Source organism: Stomoxys calcitrans, chromosome 3, assembly GCF_963082655.1.
Source record: "Stomoxys calcitrans chromosome 3, idStoCalc2.1, whole genome shotgun sequence".
Lineage (NCBI taxonomy): Eukaryota > Metazoa > Arthropoda > Insecta > Diptera > Muscidae > Stomoxys > Stomoxys calcitrans.
In genome coordinates, this window is record NC_081554.1 from 57,766,909 (window position 1) to 57,789,993 (window position 23,085).

Below are 23,085 nucleotides of genomic sequence, written 5' to 3' on the forward strand. Positions count from 1 at the left end.
AAGCCACATTTATTATCCGATTTTGCTGAAATTTGGTACAGTGAGTTGTGTTAGGCCCTTCGACATCATTCGTCAATTTGGCTCAGATTCGTCCAGATTTGTATATAGCTGGCATATAGACCGATCCTCCTATTCAGGGTCTTAGGCCCATTTATTGTCCGATGGCGCCGAAATTTGGGACAGGGAATTAAGTTGAGCCCCTTGACATACTTCTGAATTATGGCACAGATCGGTCCATATAGACTGATCTCTCGGTTTTAGGTTTTGGGCTATCGATATTTTTCACTTCATTTCTTATTTTGAACACCCATTTTTAGACCGATCCGCCGATTTAGGGTCTTCGGCCCATAAAAGGCACATTTATTATAAGATTTTGCTGAAATTTGGGACAGTGAGTTGTGTTAGGCCCTTCGACATCATTCGTCAATTTGACCCAGATTGGTCCGGACTTGGATATAGCTGCCATATAGACCGATCCTCCGATTTAGGGTCTTAAGCCCATAAAATCCACATTTATTATCCGATTTTGCTGAAATTCGGGACAGTGAGTTGTGTTAGGCCCTTCGACATCATTCGGCAATTTGGCTCAGATTGGTCCAGATTTGGATATAGCTGCCATATAGACCGATCCTCCGATTTAGGGTCTTAGCCCCATAAAAGCCACATTTATTATCCGATGTTGCTGAAATTTGGTACAGTGAGTTGTATTAGGCCCTTCGACATCATTCGTCAATTTGGCCCAGATCGGTGCAGATTTGTATATAGCTGCCATATAGACCGATCCTCCGATTCAGGGTCTTAGGCCCACAAAAGGCCCATTTATTATCCGATGTTGCTCAAATTTGGTACAGGGAGTTAAGTTGAGCCCCTTGACATACTTCTGCATTATGGCACAGATCGGTTCAGATTTGGATATAGATGCCATATAGACCGATCTCTTGATTTAATGTTTTGGGCCCATTAAAGGCGCATTTATTGTCCGATGTTGCCGAAATTTGGTACAGGGAGTTAAGTTGAGCCCCTTGACATACTTCTGCATTATGGCACAGATCGATCCAGATTTGAATATAGATGCCATATAGACCGATCTCTCGTTTTTAGGTTTTGGGGCCATAAGAGGCGCATTTATTGTCCGATGTTGCCGAAATTTGGGACAGAGAGTTAAGTTAAGCCCCTCCACATATTTCTGCAATTTTGTCTAGATCGATAAAGATTTGCATATAGCTGCCGATACTCGATTTAAAGTCTTGGCCCCAAAAAAGGGGCATTTATAATCCGATTTAACTGAAATTTGACACATTGACTTATGTTAGGCTTTTCGATATCCATGTTGTATATGGTTCAGATCGGTTTATTTTTAGATATAGCTACTAAAAAGACCAATATTTTGTTAAACGAAATTGAACAATGACTTGTACTTATTAGCATTTGGTCCAAATCGGATCATATTTCGATATAACTGCTATGGGACATAAGGTATGCAATTTTCACCGGATTTTGATGAAAGATGGTTTACATATATACCCGAGGTGGTGGGTATCCAAAGTTCGGTCAGGCCCAACTTAACACCTTTTTACTTGTGTTTTTTTTAAGGTATAGACGAAATTGGAAAATATCGGTTCAGATTTGGATATAGCTCCCATATATATGTTCGTCCGATTTGCAGTAATAATGCAATAAAATGGTCATTTGTTAACCGATTTGGCAGGAAGGATTTTCTCTCGACTCTCGACATTATTGGTGAATTTTATAAACATCGGTTTAGATTTAGATATAGCTCTCATATATATATCGCCCGATTTTCACTCCTAGAGCCACTGCAAGCGCATTTATCGACCAATTTTACCAAAATTTTGCACAACGCTTTTCTAGACGACTTCCAAAATATCTGTAAAGTTTGATCGAAACCGGTTCTGATTTGGGTATAGCTCCCATATATATGTTCGTCCGATTTTGAGAAATATTGGAAAAAAGTGCTCATATGTTAACCAATTCTCTCGAAATTTAGCAGGAAGGATTTTCTTATGACTCTTAATTTTACGGGTGAGTTTCATAGAAATCGGTTCAGATTTAGATATAGCTGCCATATATGTATATCACCCGATTTTCACTTCTTAAGCCACTGCAAGCGCATTTATTGACCCAATATTGTCAACATTTTCCACAACTCTTTCCTCGATGTCTATCACAATATCTAAGAAGTTTGGTCGAAATAGGTTTAGAATTAGATATAGCTCTCATACATATGTTTGTCAGATTTCAATAATCTTGTCTTTTGCCAACCGTAGTTATTACAGTTTGAACGTATTTGATATAGATATAGTTCCCACTTTATACTAATAGGGTAGGTGTAGGGTATTATACAGTTGGCTCCGCCCGACTTTTGCCTTTCCTTATTGGTTTCCTCAATTTGTTTGCAACACATTGAAATATCGATTACAGACCCAATAAGGTATATATTTTTTGATCGTCGTAAAAATCTAAGACGATCTAGCCCGTTTGTCTCTCCGTCTGTCTGTCTGTTGAAATCACGCTATTGTCTTTCAAAATGGAGACTTTGCAAAGATTCTTTTTGTTTTGTTCATGGGCAGTTTAAGTTCGATGATGGCTATATCGGACTATATCTCATTAAAGACGACCAGATATTCACCGACCCGGTTGATAAGGCTAACCTGCTGGCTAACATGTTTGCGGGAAATTCTTCCCTGCCGGAAAACGATCAACGTTATTGAAGACCTATCTAGTTCCATGCCTTCAATATATTTTCGAACACGTGGAGTCAAAAGGGTTCTTGCAAATCTCGAGTTAAATAAATCCCCGGGCCTGGATGGCATATCGTCAATTGTTTTATTCAAGTGTTCTTCTACGCTCGCTCGTCCTTTACGCAATCTTTTCAACCTTGCTTACCGTGCAGGTATTTTTCCAGCGCGTTGGAGGATATCGAACGTGCAGCCTATCCCCAAGAAGGGTGAGGTAGCCGACCCTGCGTATTACTGACCAATAACGTTATGCTCCGCGCTTTCCAAGGTTATGGAGAGCATGGTTAATTACCATCTTGTGAGATACTTAGAGTCCAATGGTCTTCTTAGCGACCGACAATATGGGTTCCACAGAAATCGCTCCACAGGTGACCCGAAGGCATTCCTGTCTGAACGTGGCAGTCGCTCTATTCACCAGTTCGATGAGAGTAAGGTCGTGGCTCTGGATATCTCCAAGGGATTTGATAGGGTTTGGCACGGTGCACTACTTTCAAAGTTTGTCGCTTTTGCTGTCGATAATAACTTCGCTCGATTTATATCAGGTTTTTACAGAGATCGTACTATAAGAGTTGTTGTAGATGGGTTATCATCTGGCGAATATAGATTGACCACAAGGCTCTGTCCTTTCTGCCTCTCTTTTTCTCTTTTTTTTTCACTGACGATCTACTGGGTCTGACTTCGAATCCGATCTATTCGTTCGCGGATGACAGCAACCTCTGTCATTAATTTTCATTCGACCATAATCCGAGTCTTCGAGAGATTGAAGACAGGAGGCGGATTATGCACGTAACACTCTGCCTGGGTTTGCTGCCCATTTCTGGATGGGGTCGAATGAACAGAGTAGATTTGAATGCACGCAAAACGCAGTGTTGTTTGTTGTCTCACAAACGATTCATTGACACTTTAGATATCAAGCAGTCAGAGGCTCTTGATGTTCTGGTCATGAAGATTCAATGTGATGTCCGTTGGTCAAAACATGTATTCGAAGTCTCAAAGGAAGCATTCAAGTGCATTCGAAGGAAGCATTCGAAATGTGGGTTGCTTGGCGCTGTTCTATTTCTTCTTCCACGGTGTGTGTTATTTGGAAATCATCCTTCTGTTTCCTGACTTGAGGTTATTTGTCAGAAATACAAGATTTTCTAGAAGCGCGCAACGGTTTGTAATCGTTTGGCCAGCTGATCGGACCATGCACACCCAAGAGAATTATGTTCTTGAAAGAACAGTTCGTATGTGGAATCAACTTCCGGGGGATGTCTTTCCCTGTACTTACGACATCCAGAAATTTAAAGCAAATGTCAATAGACTCTACTCTCTCTTTCCCCTCTCCGATCCTTAACTATGCTCTCCAACGCAATGCACTGCATATATAAGGGACTTCCCCTGCGTGTTGGTTGACTGAAAAAAATTTGGTCCATATCAGGCTATAACCTGATATAGCTCCCATAAAAACCAAATTCCGATTTGACAACATTTAAGCTCAACCAATATCACGAAGATTCCTCATATGATTTTCGAGATCCATGTTAAGTGTGGTCCAATTTTTTTTTGATCCATAAAAACAAATAAAATTTATAACTTTTGGATTTTTTGTTATGAGCTCAAAACATTTGCTTATTGTCAGGAGAAATACACTCTCCAATTGTCTCTATCCGCTAATTCAGACAAAAAGTCGAAGTATGAAATATAACTTCTTCTGATTGGAAGTAACCAACACATGGTATTTCCTCTTTCTAGTTGTTCTACCGTATTTCAAAAATTTCCCTATAGAATGACTCTTCCCGATTTGATAGATGTTAAATAATGCAAATACGAACTAAAGGCAAAGTTTTAGCGGAATCCATGGTGGTGGTTACCCTAGTTTCGTCCCGACCGAACTTACACGATTTTTAATTCTTTTGTACTCACCACCGAAGGATGGGGGTATATTCATTTCATCATTTCGTGACACATGTAAATATTCTTTCCTGACCCTATTAATTATATAGATTCTTGGACGTCCTAAAAAGTTAAGACGATCTAGCCATGTCCTTCCGTCTGTTTGTTAAAATCACGCTGCAATCTTTAAAAATTAAGATATTGAACTGAAACTCAATTTCTAGATTTAGGGTCTTAGGCTTATAAAACGACTTTAAAACTGATTTCGCTGAAATTTAGCTCTGCGACCTGTACTAAACCCATCGACATTCGTAACGAGTACGGTCCGTATAAACCGATTGTCAGATTAAAAATTTTAGGCACATTACAGCCTACAGAAATTTTGCGACGCTCATACCGAGTATGGTCCAGATCGGACTGTATTTGGATGTAGCTGCCATATAAACCGATCTCCTGATTTAAGTTCTTAGGCCCAAAAAAGGCTCATTTATATCTCGATATTACTGAAATTCGGCGCATTGCGTTAGTGCCTTTGACACCCGTGTTTACTATGGTCCGGATCGGTCTATATTTGGGTATATCTGCCCTTTTTACCGATCTGCCGATTTAAGTCCTTGGGCCTAAAAAAGGCGCATTTATTAGAGATTTTACTGAAATTCGACGCATTGAACTGGTTTAGAACTTCCGACATAAGTTTTCAACGAATAAAAGCGTGCTAAGTTCGACAGGGCCGAATCTTATACCATGGCATTTGTCAAGTACTTTGCACGGTATATCTCTTTGAACAAACAAAGGGTCATAGATAAAAATTGCTATGTTTTTGAAGTTATAACTGGTTATAGACCTAATCGGGTCATACTTGGTTTGGATGTTGGACACCATATTAGAAGTCATTGTACAAAATTGCCGCCAAATCGGATAATAATTACGGCCTTTAGAGGCTGTTGAAGTACAGAGATCGGTTTATATGAGACCTATATCACATTTTGAACCGATTCAGACCATATTTGGGCTTTATCATATGGGAGCTATATCTAAACATGGACCGATTTGGATCTTTTACAATCCCAACCACATTAATAAAACGTATTTGTGAACAATTTTAAGCGGCTAGCTTTACTCTTTCGACAGACGGACTGACATGGCGAGATCGACTTAAATGACGATCAAGAATATATTTTATGGGGCCTTAGACGAATATTTCGAGGTGTTATAAATGGAATGACGAAATTTGTAAACCCCCATCTGTTGATCCGACTTCATTTGCATAAAGGATCCATCGATACCTATCTCCCCATTTATGGTCTTGGTACCATAAAAGGCATATTTATTACCCGATTTGGCACAGTGAGCTGTATTAGGCCCCTCGATGTCCGTGCCGAGTTTGATGCAGTTCGGATCAACTGCAAATAAAGGATAATGGATAAGAATTGCTATGCTACCGGAGCTATATCAAGTTATGAACCATACTTGGTTTGGCTGTTGGAGACCAAAATGGAAGTCATTGTGCAAAATATAAGCCAAATTGGATAAAAATTGCGCCCTCTAGAGGCTCAAGAAGTATAATAGGGAGACCGGTTTATATGAGAGCTACACAAGGCTATGAATCGATTTAGATCATACTTGGCACAGTTGTTGGAAGTTAAAACAAAGCACTTCATGCAAACTTTCAGCCAAATCGGGTAGTAAATGCGCCCTCTTGCGGCTCAAGAAATCAAGATCGGTTTACATCGGAGCTATATTAGATTATGAATTTATTTAGACCATACTTGCCACAGTAGTTTTTAGTTAAAGAAACACTTCGTGCAAAATTTCAATCAAATCGGATAATAATAGCGCTCCCTAGCGACTCAAACAATCAAGATCAGAGCTTTATTAGGTAATGAACCGATTTGAACCATACATGGAAAAGTTGTCGAAAGTCATAACAAAACACTATGTGCAAAATTTCAATCAAATTTCAGTCTCATTGCGGCTTGTAAGAACTCAAGAAGTCAAATCGGGAGATCGGTTTATATGGAAGCTATATCAGGTTATATATCGATTTGGACCGTACTTTGCACATTTATTGGAAGTCATAAGAAAGCACTACATGTTTAATTTCGGCCAAATCAAACAAAAATTGCTGCTTCCAGGAGCTCAAGAAGTCAAATCGAGAGATTGGTTTATATGGGAGCTACATTTAAATCTGAAACGATATGGCCTATTTGCAATTCCCAATGACCTACATCAATATAAAGTATCTGTGGAAAATTTCAAGCGGCTATCTTTTCGACCGCGTTCCACCGCTATCGTGATTTCGACAGACGGACGGATGGAAGGATCGTCATGGCTAGATCGACTCAGCACATCGAGACGATCGAGAATATATTGGGTTGCCCAAAAAGTAATTGCGGATTTTTTAAAAGAAAGTAAATGCATTTTTAATAAAACTTAGAATGAACTTTAATCAAATATACTTTTTTTACACTTTTTTCTAAAGCAAGCTAAAAATAACAGCTGATAACTGACAGAAGAAAGAATGCAATTACAGAGTCACAAGCTGTGAAAAAATTTGTCAACGCCGACTATATGAAAAATCCGCAATTACTTTTTGGGCAACCCAATACATTTAAATCTGAACCGATATGGCCCATTTGCAATTCCCAATGACCTACATCAATATAAAGTATCTGTGGAAAATTTCAAGCGGCTATCTTTTCGACCGCGTTCGACCGCAATCGTGATTTCGACAGACGGACGGATGGAAGGATCGTCATGGCTAGATCGACTAAGCACATCGAGACGATCGAGAATATATATACTTATGGGGTCTTAGACGAATATTTCTAGGTGTTACAAACGAAATGACTAGATTAGTAGCCATTCTATGGGGGAGGGTACAAAAACTAATTCAGCTTTTGAAAGCTTCAGCCTCACAGAGACTTTCGATTTGATTGAGGATTTCACATTTGTTAAACTTCACCATATAAACAGTCAAGGCTCTACGACCAGTAGATCCAAAGTAATGACGATAGTTTGGCGATAGCTCTCGATTCTGGACCACTCTGCGTCGCTCATCGAATTGTCAGAGGACGTTCGGCCGTTGTTCATTGCAGCACACACAGTGGCACAGAAAAGTCTACATACCTCACTCAGAAACACGTTTTATAAAACAAAGTTTTTGTACAAAAAAATTTTTCTGCCAAGCATCTATTGTTGCTAAAACTGTTTAAACACCAGTATTACAATTAGTTAAAAAATTGTTAGGGTTACATATTATCCTAACTGCGTTACTGTCAGCTAACTTAGCTGCTATTTATGAAAAGGTTTGTATGTAGACATATCTATGCCACTGTACGTGTAACATACAATATTTTTTAATAGTGATTATATCTCTGGGAGCATCAAAATTTAGTTTTAACATTTTGTTCTTAGTATTTTTTAATTAAACCATAAAAATTTGTTGAATTTTCTTCATTTACAAAAAAAAAACTTATTTTAACACCCCAATTTTTCACAAAATTATTGAAAGAAAACCCACCCAACACCAATAGCAATGCAATTCAATAAAACAAAATTGTTTAATTCTTTTTATACCCCCATCAAAATATCCTTTAATAGAAATGTCTTTACTTAAATTTGTTTTTGTCTTTTTTTGTTTTCGCCTTAATTTTTGTTTCACCAGGAGTGGCCTGCTTAATTTCTGTTCGGTGGCCTTGGCTCTTAACGATTTGGGCTACCATGCGGTTGGTATTCGTATTGATTCCGGTGATTTAGCCTATCTGTCTTGTTTGGCTCGAGAGACATTTGAAAGAGTGGCGGAAAGCTTTAAGGTCTCATGGTTTAATAAACTCACCATAGTGGCATCGAATGACATTAATGAGGATACCATATTGAGTTTGAATGAGCAGGGGCATAAGATTGATTGCTTTGGCATTGGTACACATTTAGGTAAGTAATGCGATGAAAAGATGTTATGGCAATAATGTTATGAAAAACGAATTTCTTAAGAAAAGTTAAATCTTTGATTTTATTATAAAAATTCTGGTTTCAATTTCATTTTTGCACTTCAGTTACATGTCAGCGCCAACCTGCCTTAGGCTGTGTTTACAAGTTGGTCGAAATCAATGGCCAACCCAGAATAAAATTAAGTCAGGATGTGGAAAAAGTAACAATGCCTGGACATAAGAATGCTTTCAGGTAAGTTTTTGTCTGTATAATAGGAAGCATCATGGCTTAACTATTTAAAGGTTGTCTCATTTGTACAACAACATAGAAATCATATGGTAGATACCCACAGTATTCGCCATTTTGTCATCAATTTACAAAATCGTCTAGATTGTCACCACAAATCAAGAAATTAGTGCGAGTGTGTCAAAATATGCGAGAAAGAAGAAAAGAAGAAAATTAACGTGAACAAACAAACGAACAGCTGTTAACAGTAGAGCTGGCAAACTATCGATAATAGCAATATTCGTTATTTTCGATATTTTTTGTAATAAATAACGATAGTATCGATTTTATCGTAAATTTCCCATCAAACGAAAATGAGAAGTAAAAATCAATGGATCGATTTGTATAAAAGGAATACACATACCGAATAAAACCAAATATAAAAGTCTGTTGAATGTCATTAGAGAAATGATTGTAGTTTGTTTTAGCTCAATCGGATGAAAATTGCGCCCTCTATAGGCGCAATGTATCTTATAATTTTGAATACATTCACTGCTGGATGCCCTCGTTTTTGTTAAATTTTGCAAAAAATTTAACTTTTCCGATAGTATCGATAGGAAGATTATCAATCGATATTCAGACAAAAAAATAAATATCGATATTTTGCCAGCTCTAGTAAACAACTTGACTAACAGCCGTCAACAGCTGTTCGCGTGAGACAACCTTTAAAATGATTGATCCCCGACGAAGTATGGACTTTTCTCCTTATCTCTCTATCCCTTCTTCCTATACAGATTATATAGTGCCGATGGTCATGCCTTGATTGATCTTTTGCAAAAAGTCACCGAACCCCCTCCGGCTGTGGGGCAAAAAGTCCTGTGTCGCCATCCTTTCCAAGAATCCAAACGTGCTTATGTCATTCCAACACATGTGGAGTCGTTGTATAAAATCTATTGGCAAAATGGCAAGATTTGCCAACAGCTGCCCAGATTAGAACAAGTGCGAGAGCGTGTACAAATGTCCTTGAAAACATTGAGAAATGATCACAAACGTACACTGAATCCTACACCCTATAAGGTAAGTGTGTCAATAAAAATTTTATATTCAAAAGACAACAAAATTACAATACTCGTAAGTAGGAATAACAATTGTGCGTATATTGATACTTGCATATCCCTGGACTAGGGAAAGGGGTTTAGTCACCATATCTTTATGTCCCACATCTCAGACGAAGTAATTACTATTACTCATAATTCTGGCTGAACGTTGATTCATCAAATTGCTTTGTCAAAGCTATGTTCCTCTGGTCAAGGGAACTGATGTCGGGTTTATAATTTAGACAAAAAACTAACTGACGTTATATACACGGTCAGTAGGTCTACCCCGCAATTGCAAATTTGTCCATGAACTTTCCATTAAGGGACAGGGGCAAACTTCTCACATATCAATGAGTGCTGTTCGATTCAAGTTTAAAACTCAACGATAAGGGACCACCTTTTTATAGAAGAATGTTGAATGTGTCGAAGGCGTAAAGATTTTGACCACCAACTAGCCCAAAATACTCCCTGTCACCTTTGGCAGCCTTTAAAGACCTTCCGCTCATGCAGCTGGAATTTGTGCCAAAGTCACAAGTAGAAACAATGTCCACAAATCGCTTGCCGGCAACAGTTGGGGTTCCCACGCTCTTCTTTCATTGGCAAGGGTTGCCGCCTCAGTGTAAAACACATTGCTACAACAACAACTTGGGGTGATGACAAAGAAACCTTGTTGACTACATACAAAGGAATTGGTCGGTCAGTGATATAATATGCAGCGCCGCAGCCGTAAACTTGTCAGCTGAGCGATGCGGAGTGAAAAAGATTCAGACCTGTCAGAATGGGGATATATACACTGCGGCGGGCTGTCTTCTCAGTTCTAATGTAAACCACCTTCATCAGAGGTTAGCAAGTCCGCCTCTGACACAGAAAGCTTGGGTTCAAATCCCGGCAACAACATCAGAAAAAATTTTAGCGGTGGTTTCCCCTCTTTGTACAGACGACACTTGTGAGGTATTTATCTTTAGTAATCAGCCGTGTAAACTTCATATGAGAGAAGTATTCCCGCTGTTCCTTAATGGAATGTTCATGGGCAAATTTGCAATTTGCGTAGGCTACGATCTTCACTGCCCCTTTCCTTCTCAAAACACCTGAGAATCCCAAAGACAACCAGAAGCCACAAAAGGGGGAGTCGGGGCACGCGTGCTCAACTTCGAACCGAATTCCGACTGCTCAATAGCCCGACACCGGCCTCAAAACCTCGACTTCTGTCGACTCTGCAGCCCTGCTTACTAGCCCAAACAAGCACGCTCCGCTGTGCATTCTAAAATACACAGAGTAAAAATTACTAGGTCTCATGGGTGTATCTTGACTTGAATTAGAGCTGCCAAAATATCGATTTCACTATCGATATTTAATTTTTTGACTAAATATCGATTGTTATTTTTCCGATGGATGTTATCGCAAAAGTTCAATTTTTTGCATATTATTTGTAGGATTCGTACCCTTCTTCATTAATTAATGTCCCATATTGTTATTATCGGGTCATATGTCCGTTCCGGTGGGAATTGAAGGAGGATCGAGTGCTAGAAACTTGATTTTATATAGCCATTTCAGGTGCTTACCATTCCTAATGTTTCGATACTTTTAATGTTGATGAAACATATTTTTACCCTGCTGCCATATACCCTTCATTTTAATATCATATTGCCATATTGGGCTACATGTCCTTTCGAGCATGTTTGGAGGGCCTTGAGATTGTTGGGCCAAAATTCCTTGTCGAATGCCTACTCTATTCTTAAATAACTTGAATTTGAGCACCATATGGTCATAGTAAGGCAATATGGTCCGTTGGTGCCTTTTGGGTAAAACTCTCTAAAAGTTGAATCCATATTTGAAATTAAGGCTCGTACTCTACTTGTAAAACCCTCATTGTCACGATATGTGGTTTAAGGAAAAGAATGACCTCCAAACACTTGACGTCATATTTTTATGTCAAATTCATTCTGTCTTCCATTCGAGACCCCATATTAGATGCCGCTTTGGGTTGTTCAGTGGCAGTGTAAAACTTCTGACAACCCCCTTCTTATATTGAAATATAAAGTGTAATATTTTGATCACATGATCATTATAAACTATCTGAATATTCCAAGAAGTTAATCTTAGTCTATATGAACATACAAATATACAAAAAGGTATAGATTTTTTACCTTAAATCATATGGGACCCATCACATAATGTATGCTAAAATACTGCACCCTCTTTTCTTTATTTGTTTTAACTCCCCGCCGACTATTGCCACAATTAGTTACTTTGACTCCTTTTGATGTTTATTTCAATGTTTAAATTAGTGCGTTGCCAAAGTTGTATTTAACCGTTGCCAACATATTAAACGGCAAACGTCATTGTCCATAGCCGCAGCTTAAGCTACTGACTGACCTTCATGCCAAAGAACACCAAGTAGGGCTACACAAAACACACGACCACACTGCTGCACCCTAATAGTGACCTCTTTTAGCATACTCTTTCTCTTCTCTTCTTACCAGTCACCTCTCGGACTCTCACCACCAATATTCCACCCTATGGCTTTGCATTCACAAAAAATTAAGCAACAACAATTTGAAGTTTTCAGCTTCTTCTTTTATTAATAATTAATTCCTCATTTTCATGGATTTTCTTTTCGGAAAATTAATTTTCATATACATATATTCTGCACATCTCTGGAAAAACATTTTTCGATTGATACCAATTTCATAAAAATTCATGTAGTCGTTTGGCCGTAATATGTACCACAAACTCGCCACCTACTGCATAGGATCTGTTGTTATAAAATTGTTTGTTTTGTTGTGCAGCCTCGAAAAACATATACAAACAACAATAAATGCAACTGCCTTGCACGTCAATGCCGAGCCTTAAGAAATTGGCTAACCTACATGTGTGTGGCCCTAGCACATCACACCCCCACAACACCCTCACCCAAAATAGTAATACTCTTACTCTCGCACCATTTCTGTTTCTCTTACTCCCACCACTACTACTCCCACTTATGGCTATGCATTCACACTCACAACGAATGCTTTAGAAAAAAACCAACAACAATTTGCTGTTTGCGCTTCTTCTTCTTCTTTCAATGAACATTAATTCCTCATTTTCATGGTTTTTCTTTAAGGAAAATTAATTTTCATATATATTCGTCACTTCTCTGGAAAAATATCTTTCGTTTGAGGTCAATTTCATTAGGCCGTTTGGTCGTTTAATAATATATATTAGAAGGTTTCAAATCATTCCAAAGTATATTTCCACATTAACTTTCTTCTTCTTCTCCTCCTTTTCTTCTTACAGGTGGCTGTCAGTGATAACCTGTACAACTTTATTCATGATTTATGGCTACAGAATGCTCCAATTGGGGAACTTTCATGATCTATATAAGGCGTATTTGGCTGCGACAATACCGAAAGATTTCTTTGCATACACCGAAAATTACTACAACACAAAGGCCACCCATTCCAAAGTGGAAACACACACACAAACATCCTGTACAGTTATTGAGAAGGAAGAAAGAAGGTCATTTTGTTGCATGATGGTGGCGTTATTGTTGTTAATTTTTGTATAACTATTTTTTTTTAATTATTTAAAAATTTGATAAAATGATTTGGGCAATATTTACAATTACGAAATATAGAAAAAAACAAAAATTATAAATAAGTACCAATTGTAACAAACACTAAAGCAAATCTATGCGTATGTATTTGTATATGTACGAGTACACAACTAAACTAAAGCAGCAAAAGGAAATGGAGCTGGATAATTATATTACATAAAAATATATTACAAAGAAAGAAAAAACTGCTACCCTACATCATCACCCCCCCCCCCCCCCCCCAATGTGGGAAGAACATTTTGTTGTAGCATTGTTGTTATATGCAAACAGTAGTCATAATTTGTAAGCATCTACTTTTAGTTTTGTTAACAAGTGTTTGAGCCATTGTCATTATTTTTACGCAAAATAAAACGGAAGACGATAAGTGTTGTTTTCTAGATGAGTTAAAGATAATCCTAGTTACCATAGCATAGTCAGTCAGTCCATCTACTTATATATAATAAAAAACAAAACAAAACAAATACTATATTAGACACAAACCTACATACATACATACATCTTACCTAATCTAAATACCACTTACCTATATACATATATATATACAAACATATAAAAATACTTACATTTACACACCAAAAACCACACACACCCACTCACACACACGCATAAGATTACAGAGATTTTCAAGAAACTTTCACCTTTAGTTGTTTAAGTTCCAACATTGTTTTGAAACACAAACGAAAACTGCAAAAAGCACAATCTGTTAAAGAAATTTAAGATAAAGACACCAAATACAAAATTGAAAAAACTTAAGAAAATAAATTATTTTACAAAAACCCACCCAAAACCGATGTTTAATTATGACCAGACTTCAAATATTAAAAATGTGGGAAACTTTATAGTAATAAGTTCCGTTGCATTAGTTAAGGCGTTTTTATACCCACCACCATTGAATGGAGTTATACTAATCTAGTCATTCCGTTTGTAACACCTCGACGTATTGATCTAGGACCCCATAAAGTATATCTATTCTTGATCGTCCCGACATTCTGGCTCGAACTAGTCATGTCTGTCCGTCCGTCTGTCGATAGCGGTCGAATGTGTAGAGCTGGCCTCTTAAAATTTTGCACAGATACTTAATATTGATGTACGTCATTGGGGATGGCATATGGGCCATATCGGTTCAGATTTGGATATAGTCCCCATATTAGGCGATCCCCAGATTTGACTTCTTGAGTCCCTAGAAGCCTCAACTATCATCCGATTTGGTTAACATTTGGAACAAAGACTTGAGTTATGACTTCCAACATCCATGCTTAGTATGATCCGATTCGGTCTATAAACAGATATAGCCCCCATATAAACCGATCTCCGGTTTTGACTTCTTGACCCCCTAGAAGCCTCAATTTTCATCCGATTTGGCTGAAATTTGGAACAAAGACTTGAGTTATGACTTTCAACATCCATGCCGAGTATGATCTGAATCGGTCTATAAACAGATATAGCCCCATATAAATCGATCAACGGTTTTGACTTCTTGAGTCCCTAGAAGCCCCAACTTTCATCCGATTTGGTTAAAATTTGGAACAAAGACTTGAGTCATGATTTCCAAACTGCATGCCAAATATGATCCGAAACGGTCTATTAACAGATACAGCCCGCATATAAACCGATCCCCGGATTTGACTTAACAGATACAGCCCGCATATAAACCGATCCCCGGATTTGACTTCTTGAGCCCTTAGAAGCCTCAATTTTCATCCGATTTGGCTGAAATGTGGAACAAAGACTTGAGTTATGACTTTCAACATCCATCCCAGGTATGATCCGAATAGGTATATAAACAGATATAGTTCCCATATAAACCAATCCTAAATTTTCCCCGGATGTGGCCCAAAAACCTATCTTAAGTTTTATGCGAATCGGTCAATATGGTGATATGGGTGCCATAGGTACCGATTTGACATCTTGAGACAAAAATAATTAAAATACAACCTCAGATAATACTGAAACATTTTTAGCAGACTCCATTGTGATGGGTACCTAAGATTCGGCCCGGCCGAACTTTGTATGCTTTTACTGGTTTTAATTTTTATACCCTACACCACCACTGTGGTACAGGGTATTATAAGTTTGTGCATTTGTTTGCAACGCTAAGAAGGAGGAGATCTAGACCCATTGATAAATACTTTGATCGACTCAGAATCACTTTCTGATTCGATTTAGCCGTGTCCGTCTATGAGTCCATGTATTCTTGTAATCAAATTGTAGGTCGTATTTGTTATCCAATCATCACAAAATTTCGCAAATATCATTTTTTTGGCCCAAGGACGAACGCTAATTATTTTTTAAAAATCGGTGCAGATTTAGATATAGCTCCCATATATATGTTTCGCCCGATTTGCACTTAAATGGCCGTAGAAGCTACAACTTTCAACCGATCTGCACAAAATTTGGCATGTAATGTTTTGTTACTGACCTTAACATATTTGCAAAATTTAAACAAAATCGGTTCCGATTTATTGCCCGATTTCCACTTAGTTGGCCGTAGTAGCTTCAATTTTCCACCGATCTGCACAAATTTTGGCACGAATTGTTTTGCTACTGATGTTAATATATGTGCGAGATTTCATCAAAATCGGTTCAGATTTGAATATTGCTCCCATGTATATGTATCGCAATATTAACACTTATATGGCTGTAATATACACAATTTGTAACCGATCTGCACAAAATTTGGCATGGATTGTTTTATTATTGATCTTAACACATCTGCAAGATATCATCAAAATCGGTTTAAATTTGGATATAGCATCCATACATATTTATCGCCGGATTTGCACATAAGTGACAGTACTAACAACAATTTTTAAACAGTCTGTTTGAAAGTCAAGTAACTCAATTATTGCAAAATCTTCCAAAGAAAACTGTGGAGCATTACTGCAACCAGCATTACGGAAAAAATATTTGCTCTCTAGTCCAGGGATGCTTTCGGGTTTTCGAAAATACGAAGTATTTACAGTATTATCGAACTCGGTCTCATGATATGTCATTAAAACAACGCTGCTTTGCTAATTGTTCAAAGATAACAAGAGATTTTTCGCAAGTTAGCACCAAAATGCAAGGAGCTTATTTTTCGAATCCAATGGTGTTTTCAGAGTTTTGAACTTCGAAAATCTAAGGAATAACACCAATTTTAGTCTTTTATAGATTTTTTGCCTTTGTAAATATCAATTATGCGATTATAAGCTTGTTTTTTTAAGAAAACACTGGGGGATTGATTATAAACGCATTTTTTCGCCATAAACTTCACTACTGCATACTCAACTCAAAATTTTTTGGGGCATCAAAAATTGAAAATTTCAAAAGGCTAACCCCTTTGCTCAAAAAATGCAAAAAAATCGAAAATGAAAATTTTAAGAAATTCAGTTTATATTACGATACCTTTTCGAATTTCGAACCGAGGAATGCGTTTAGATTTTCGAAATTCGAAAAAATGAAGGAGTTGCAGCCTTTTCGAACTTGCACATTTTCTTAAACCCGAAGGCATCGCTGGCTTAGGGGCCAAACATTCTTCTCGTAATGTTGCTCATTGAAGCAATACTTCACAGTTTTCTTCGGAAGTATTTTCAATAACTGAGTTTTTTTGTGGGAGTTAATATTTATGACTAAATATTAACTCCCACAAAAAAACTCAGTTATTGAAAATACTTCCGAAGAAAACTGTGAAGTATTGCTTCAATGAGCAACATTACGAGAAGAATGTTTGGCCCCTAAGCCAGCGATGCCTTCGGGTTTAAGAAAATTCAAAGGTATTATTGCCTTTTCGATCTCGGGCTTTTGGCATGTCATTAGAAAATTTAATTTTACTAATTTTTCGCAAATTACAAATGAATTTTTCCGCAAGTCAATATCAATATGGAAAGAGTTAAACCATTCATATCAAGTCCAAAGGTGTATTATAAATTTGTAAGTTCTAAAGTATAAGAGAGTTACAGCAATTCAAACTTTAATTTTTTACATCTTTGGATATGAATAATTCGGTTTTGAGCATATTTTTATGAAGAAAATTCTCAGGGATTGTGCTAAACCTCATTTTTTGCCATAACCTTCACTGCTGTATACTCAACTCAAAAATGTTTGGGGCATCAAAAATTGAACATTTCCAAAGACTAACCCCTTTGCTCAAAAAATGCAAAAAAAATCGAAAACGAGAATTTTAAGAAATGAAGTTTATATTACGATACCTTTTCGAATTTCGAATCGCGGAATGCTCTTAGATTTTCGAAATTCGAAAAAATGAAGAAGTTACAGCTTTTTTGAACTTGCACATGACCTTGAATATTAACTCTCACAAAAAACACAGTTATTGCTAATTCTTCCAAAGAAAACTGTTTAGCATTGCTTTAACCAGCACCATTACTGAAAGAATATTTGCAATCTTTTCCGGGAATACTTTCAGATTTTCGAAAATGCAAAGGTATAACAGCATTTTCGAACTCGAATTCAAATTAAGTTTTGCTGATTTATCGCAGATTAGAAATGATTTTTTACACAATATGGAAGGAGTTTTACCTCTCGAATTAAATCCAAAGGTGTCTTTTAAGAATATTAAAGCAATTCAAATTATCCTAGATTTCTAAAAAATAAAAATGCGGTTTTGAGCTTATTTTTAGAATAAACTACATGGGGATTGCGCTAAACCTCATTTTTCGCCATAACCTTCACTGCTGTATGCTCAACTCAAAAATTTTTGGGGCATCAAAAATTGAAAATTTCCAAAGGCTAACCCCTTTGCTCAAAAATTGCAAAAATTCGAAAATTGAAATTTTAAGACAAACTGTTTATTTTACGATTCCTTTTCGAATTTTGAATAGCGGAATGCTTTTAGGTTTTCGAAATTCGAAAAAATGAAGCAGTTACAGCTTTTTTGAACTTGCAAATGACCTTGAATATTAACTTCCACAAAAAACACAGTTATTGCAAATTCTTCTAAAGAAAACTGTGAAGTATTGCCTCACCGAGCAACATTACGAGAATAATGTTTGGCCTCTAAACCAGCGATGCCTTCGGGTTTCCGAAAATGCCAAGTTATTATTGCATTTTCGAACTCTAATTCGAATTAAATGTTGCTGATTTATCGCAAATTAGAAGTGAATTTTTACGCAAGTCAACAACAATATGGAAAGAGCTTACCCTTCGAATCAAATCCAAAGGTGTCTTTAAAATTTGGAAGTTCGAAAATTTAAGAAATTTACAGCAATAGCAATTCAAATTGTCCTAGATTTTTGAAAACTGAAAAATGCGGTTTTGAGCTTATTTTTTTAAGAAAATACTTGGGGATCGCGCTAAACCTCATTTTTCGCCATAAACATCACTGCTGTATGCTCAACTCAAAAATTTTTGGGGCATCAAAATTTGAAAATTTCAAAAGGCTAACCCCTTTGCTCAAAAATTGCAAAAAAATCGAAAATTGAATTTTTAGGACAAATTGTTTATTTTGCAATTCCTTTCGGAATTTCGAATCGCAGAATGCTTTTGGATTTTCGAAATTCGAAAAAATTAAGAAGTTACAGCGTTTTTGAACTTGCACATGGCCTTGAATATTAACTTCCAGAAAAAACACATTTATTGCAAACACATAATTTTTACTCAAGTCAGCACCAATATGGAAAGAGTTTTACCTCTCGAATCAAATCCAAAGGTGTCTTTAAAATTTGGAAGTTCGAAAATTTAAGAAAATTACAGCAATTCAAACTGTCCTAGATTTTTGAAAAATGTGGTTTTGAGCTTATTTTTTTAAGAAAATACTTGGGGATTGCGCTAAACCTCATTTTTCGCCATAAACATCACTGCTGCATGCTCAACTCAAAAATTTTTGGGTCATCAAAAATTGAAAATTTCCAAAGGTTAACCCCTTTGCTCAAAAATTGTAAAAAAAATGGAAAATTGAAATTTGAAGACAAACTGTTTATTTTACGATTCCTTTTCGAATTTTGAATAGCGGAATGCTTTTAGGTTTTCGAAATTCGAAAAAATGACGAAGTTACAGCGTTTTTGAATTTGCACATGACCTTGAATATTAACTTCCACAAAAAACACAATTATTGCAAATTCTTCCAAAGAAAACTGTTTAGCATTGCTTTAACCAGCACTCTTTTCCGGGAATACTATCAGATTTTCGAAAATACAAAGGTATAACAGCATTTACGAACTCGAATTCAAATTAAGTTTTGCTGATTTATAGCAAATTAGAAATTAATTTTTACGCAAGTCAGCACCAATATGTAAAGAATTTTACATCTCGAATCAAATCCAAAGGTGTCTTAAAAATTTGGAAGTTCGAAAATTTAAGAAAATTACAGCAATTCAAATTATCCTAGATTTTTGAAAAATAAAAATGCGGTTTTAAGCTTATTTTTTAAAGAAACTATACGGGGATTTCGCCAAACCTATTTTTTTCGCCATAAACATCACTGCTGTATGCTTAACTCAAAAATTTTTGGGGCATCAAAATTTGAAAATTTCAAAAGGCTAACCCCTTTGCTCAAAAATTGCAAAAAAATCGAAAATTGAATTTTTAGGACAAACTGTTTATTTTTCAATTCCTTTTGGAATTTCGAATCGCAGAATGCTTTTAGATTTTCGAAATTCGAAAAAATGAAGAAATTACAGCTTTATTGAACTCGAAAAAAGTAGTTAGAGGAACTTAAAACTCTCATAGATTTTTGTAGCAATATTTGTTTTTTTTAAAGAAAATACTCAGGAATTACCCCGAACCTCATTTTTACGCCATCAATATCAATGCTGTATGCACAACTCAAAAACACCTACCCATACTTCTACCCCTAATCCTACTCTTAGACTTACTCCTATTTCTACTCCTGCTTCTACTCCTAATCCGACTCCTACTCCTACTCCTACTCCTACTCCTACTCCTACTCCTACTCCTACTCCTACTCCTACTCCTACTCCTACTCCTACTCATACTTATACTCCTACTCCTACTCCTACTCCTACACCTACTCCTACTCCAACTCCTACACCTACTCCTACTCCTACTCCTACTGCTACTCCTACTCCTACTGCTACTCCTACTGCTACTCCTACTGCTACTCCTACTGCTACTCCTACTGCTACTCCATCTCCTATTCCTACTCTTACTCCTATTCCTACTCCTACTCCTACTCTTACTCCTACTCCTACTCTTACTCCTACCATACTCCAACTCCTGCACCTACTCCTTCTCCTAATATACTCCTACTCCTAATCAACTCTTACTCCTAATCAACTCCTCCTCTACTCCTAATCTACTCCTACCTTACTCCTTCTCAACACCTCTATTCCTACCCCTTCTCCTACTCCTACTATATTCCTACTCTACTCCTAACCTACTATACTCCTACCGTACTCTACTTCTATCCTACTCCTACTCTACACCAACTCTACTGTATTTTATTCTACTCTCATCCCTTCTCCTGTCATCCCTTTTTCTTTACCGGTTTTTGATAGGATACATTATCTAAATCTATCTAAAACATTCTACTTGCTACAAGCAAAATAATACAGCCAAAATCTGCATCAAGAGAGGCACCCTGTGCTCAGTCTTGCAACGGAATGAAAATACGTCCACACCCTGTGTTGGTATTGTGAATAATCAATGTTTCATTTTGGTTGCAAAATAGACTAACCTTCTCCCATTCTTATTACGTGTTAGTAATGCTATTTACCTAAAGGTGGCGCAGCATGAGTGCTTTTTTGCCCAATAATCGAATATTCTTCTACATTTTGTCCTGTAATGCTAAAACAAATAGAATGAACTCCAAGACACAGTTACAAGTAAAACATTATATCTCGGAGATTGTGGAACGAATGCCTTAAACAAGATTTTATTATTGAAATGTGTGGTCAAAGGTATGGGGGCCTCCCTACTCCCAAAATCCGCCAAAAGGATTTAGGCCAATCATGACAGTGTTGGACTCAAATTAAAAATATTTGAGATTAGAAAACGAATCTGCTATTCAATTTTAGAACCACGTGTTTGGTGGTGACGCCCAACCCTTTAAACTCTCCCTAATTTAGACATACTTAAGAAAGACATGCAGTATATCAATTGCGCCTTTTGGATGCCAGATGTCGTTAAAAAAAGCATCCCATCTTATGTTATATTTTAGTTACATGTTGTGGTCAGCAGGTGTCGTTGGTCAAAATGAACCAAATGTTTTAACGATTTTCCCAAAATTTGATATTTAAAGTATTATTTAACAGCAGTGAGCCCTTAAAAATATTTTCTAGTTGCCCAATATCTTCTTTCAAAGTACCAATTACAACACAACTAGTATGTTTTTTTCCGCATATCTTATTTTTGTCAAGACTGCGATAATGTTTGTCAAATTGCTTAGCAGTTCTCGTTCGCTGTAGGCGAAGATAATCTATTTCGTACTATTTTGTACTTTTTGGTACCGAAATGTACGAAATTTGAATGTCAGCCATTATTTTGTACCTACATCCCTCTAGTCTCTAGACCTCTCGTTCTATCTCTAAAGAATGTACCAAATGGTTCCAATTTTGGTACCAAAATGTGCGAATGTTGAATAGATCATTTAGCACCCCATCATATATTTTTTAGTTGTACCTACATGCCAAATTTCAGACTTCTAGCTCCATCTGAGCAAAAAGTACCAAATGGTAACAACTTTGATACCAAAATGTAGCAATTTTGAATAGAATTTTGAATTAGTCATCCATCATTTATTTTTAAGTCGTACCTACATGTCAAATTTCGGACCACTAGCTCCATCTATAAAGAAAGTACCAATTTTGGTACCAAAATGTTCGAATTGTGACATAATAATTTAGTCACCCATCACCTATTTCTTAGTTTTACCTATATGACAAATTTCAGACCTCTAGCTCCATTGGTACAGAAAGTACCAAATGGAACCAATATTGATACCAAAATGTACGAATTGTAAAAAGATCGTAGTCACCCTAGCCCTAGTAGTACCTACATGCCAAATTTCAGATCTCTAGCTCCATCCATGTAAAGAAAGTACCAAGTGGTACCAATTGCGGTGCAAAACGTACATTTCCTCCCGCTGCCAGTACTATTTTTCCATTTTTTCTTTTCACCCTCATCCTTTTGCGCCAGATGTATTTTAAATAAAATCTCAAAATTCTACAATACATCCACCTGCCATCGTAGCGCAGAGGTTAGCATGTCCGCCTATGACGCTGAACGCCTGGTTTCGAATCCTGGCGAGGCCATCAGATAAAATTTTCAGCGGTGGTTTTCCCCTCCAAATGCTGGCAACATTTGTGAGGTACTATGCCATGTACAACTTCTTTCCAGAGAGGTGTCGCTCTGCGGCACGCCGTTCGGACTCGGCTATAAAAAGGAGGCCCCTTATCATTGAGCTTAAAATATGAATCGGACTGCACTCATTGATATGTGAGAAGTTTGCCTCTGTTCCTTAGTGGAATGTTCATGGACAAAATTTGCATTTTTTTACCTCCAACCATCCGCCCAATACAAAGATTACCCATTTTGTACCTTTTTGGTACGTTTTTTTAGTACCTTAATGTACAGATTTCCAAAAACTTTAACAATCACTCAATTAAGGTTGCCATAGTGTACGTAAGTTCCAAAATTCAGAGCTCT

General features: G+C 36.9%; 1 protein-coding gene across 3 annotated transcripts in view; it reads left to right on the forward strand.

Moving 5' to 3' along the window:
• LOC106081747 (nicotinate phosphoribosyltransferase) overlaps positions 1-13,689 on the forward strand; it is a 114,156-nt gene extending 100,467 nt beyond the window's left edge. For all 3 annotated transcript variants that reach the window (XM_059364247.1, XM_059364249.1, XM_059364248.1), the window contains 4 exons: positions 8,302-8,567; positions 8,690-8,816; positions 9,584-9,866; positions 13,166-13,689. In XM_059364247.1, the coding sequence (XP_059220230.1) occupies positions 8,302-8,567; positions 8,690-8,816; positions 9,584-9,866; positions 13,166-13,243 (754 nt within the window). In that variant the 3' untranslated portion in view covers positions 13,244-13,689. The remainder of the gene's footprint in view (positions 1-8,301; positions 8,568-8,689; positions 8,817-9,583; positions 9,867-13,165) is intronic.
• Positions 13,690-23,085: the final 9,396 nt, after the last annotated feature.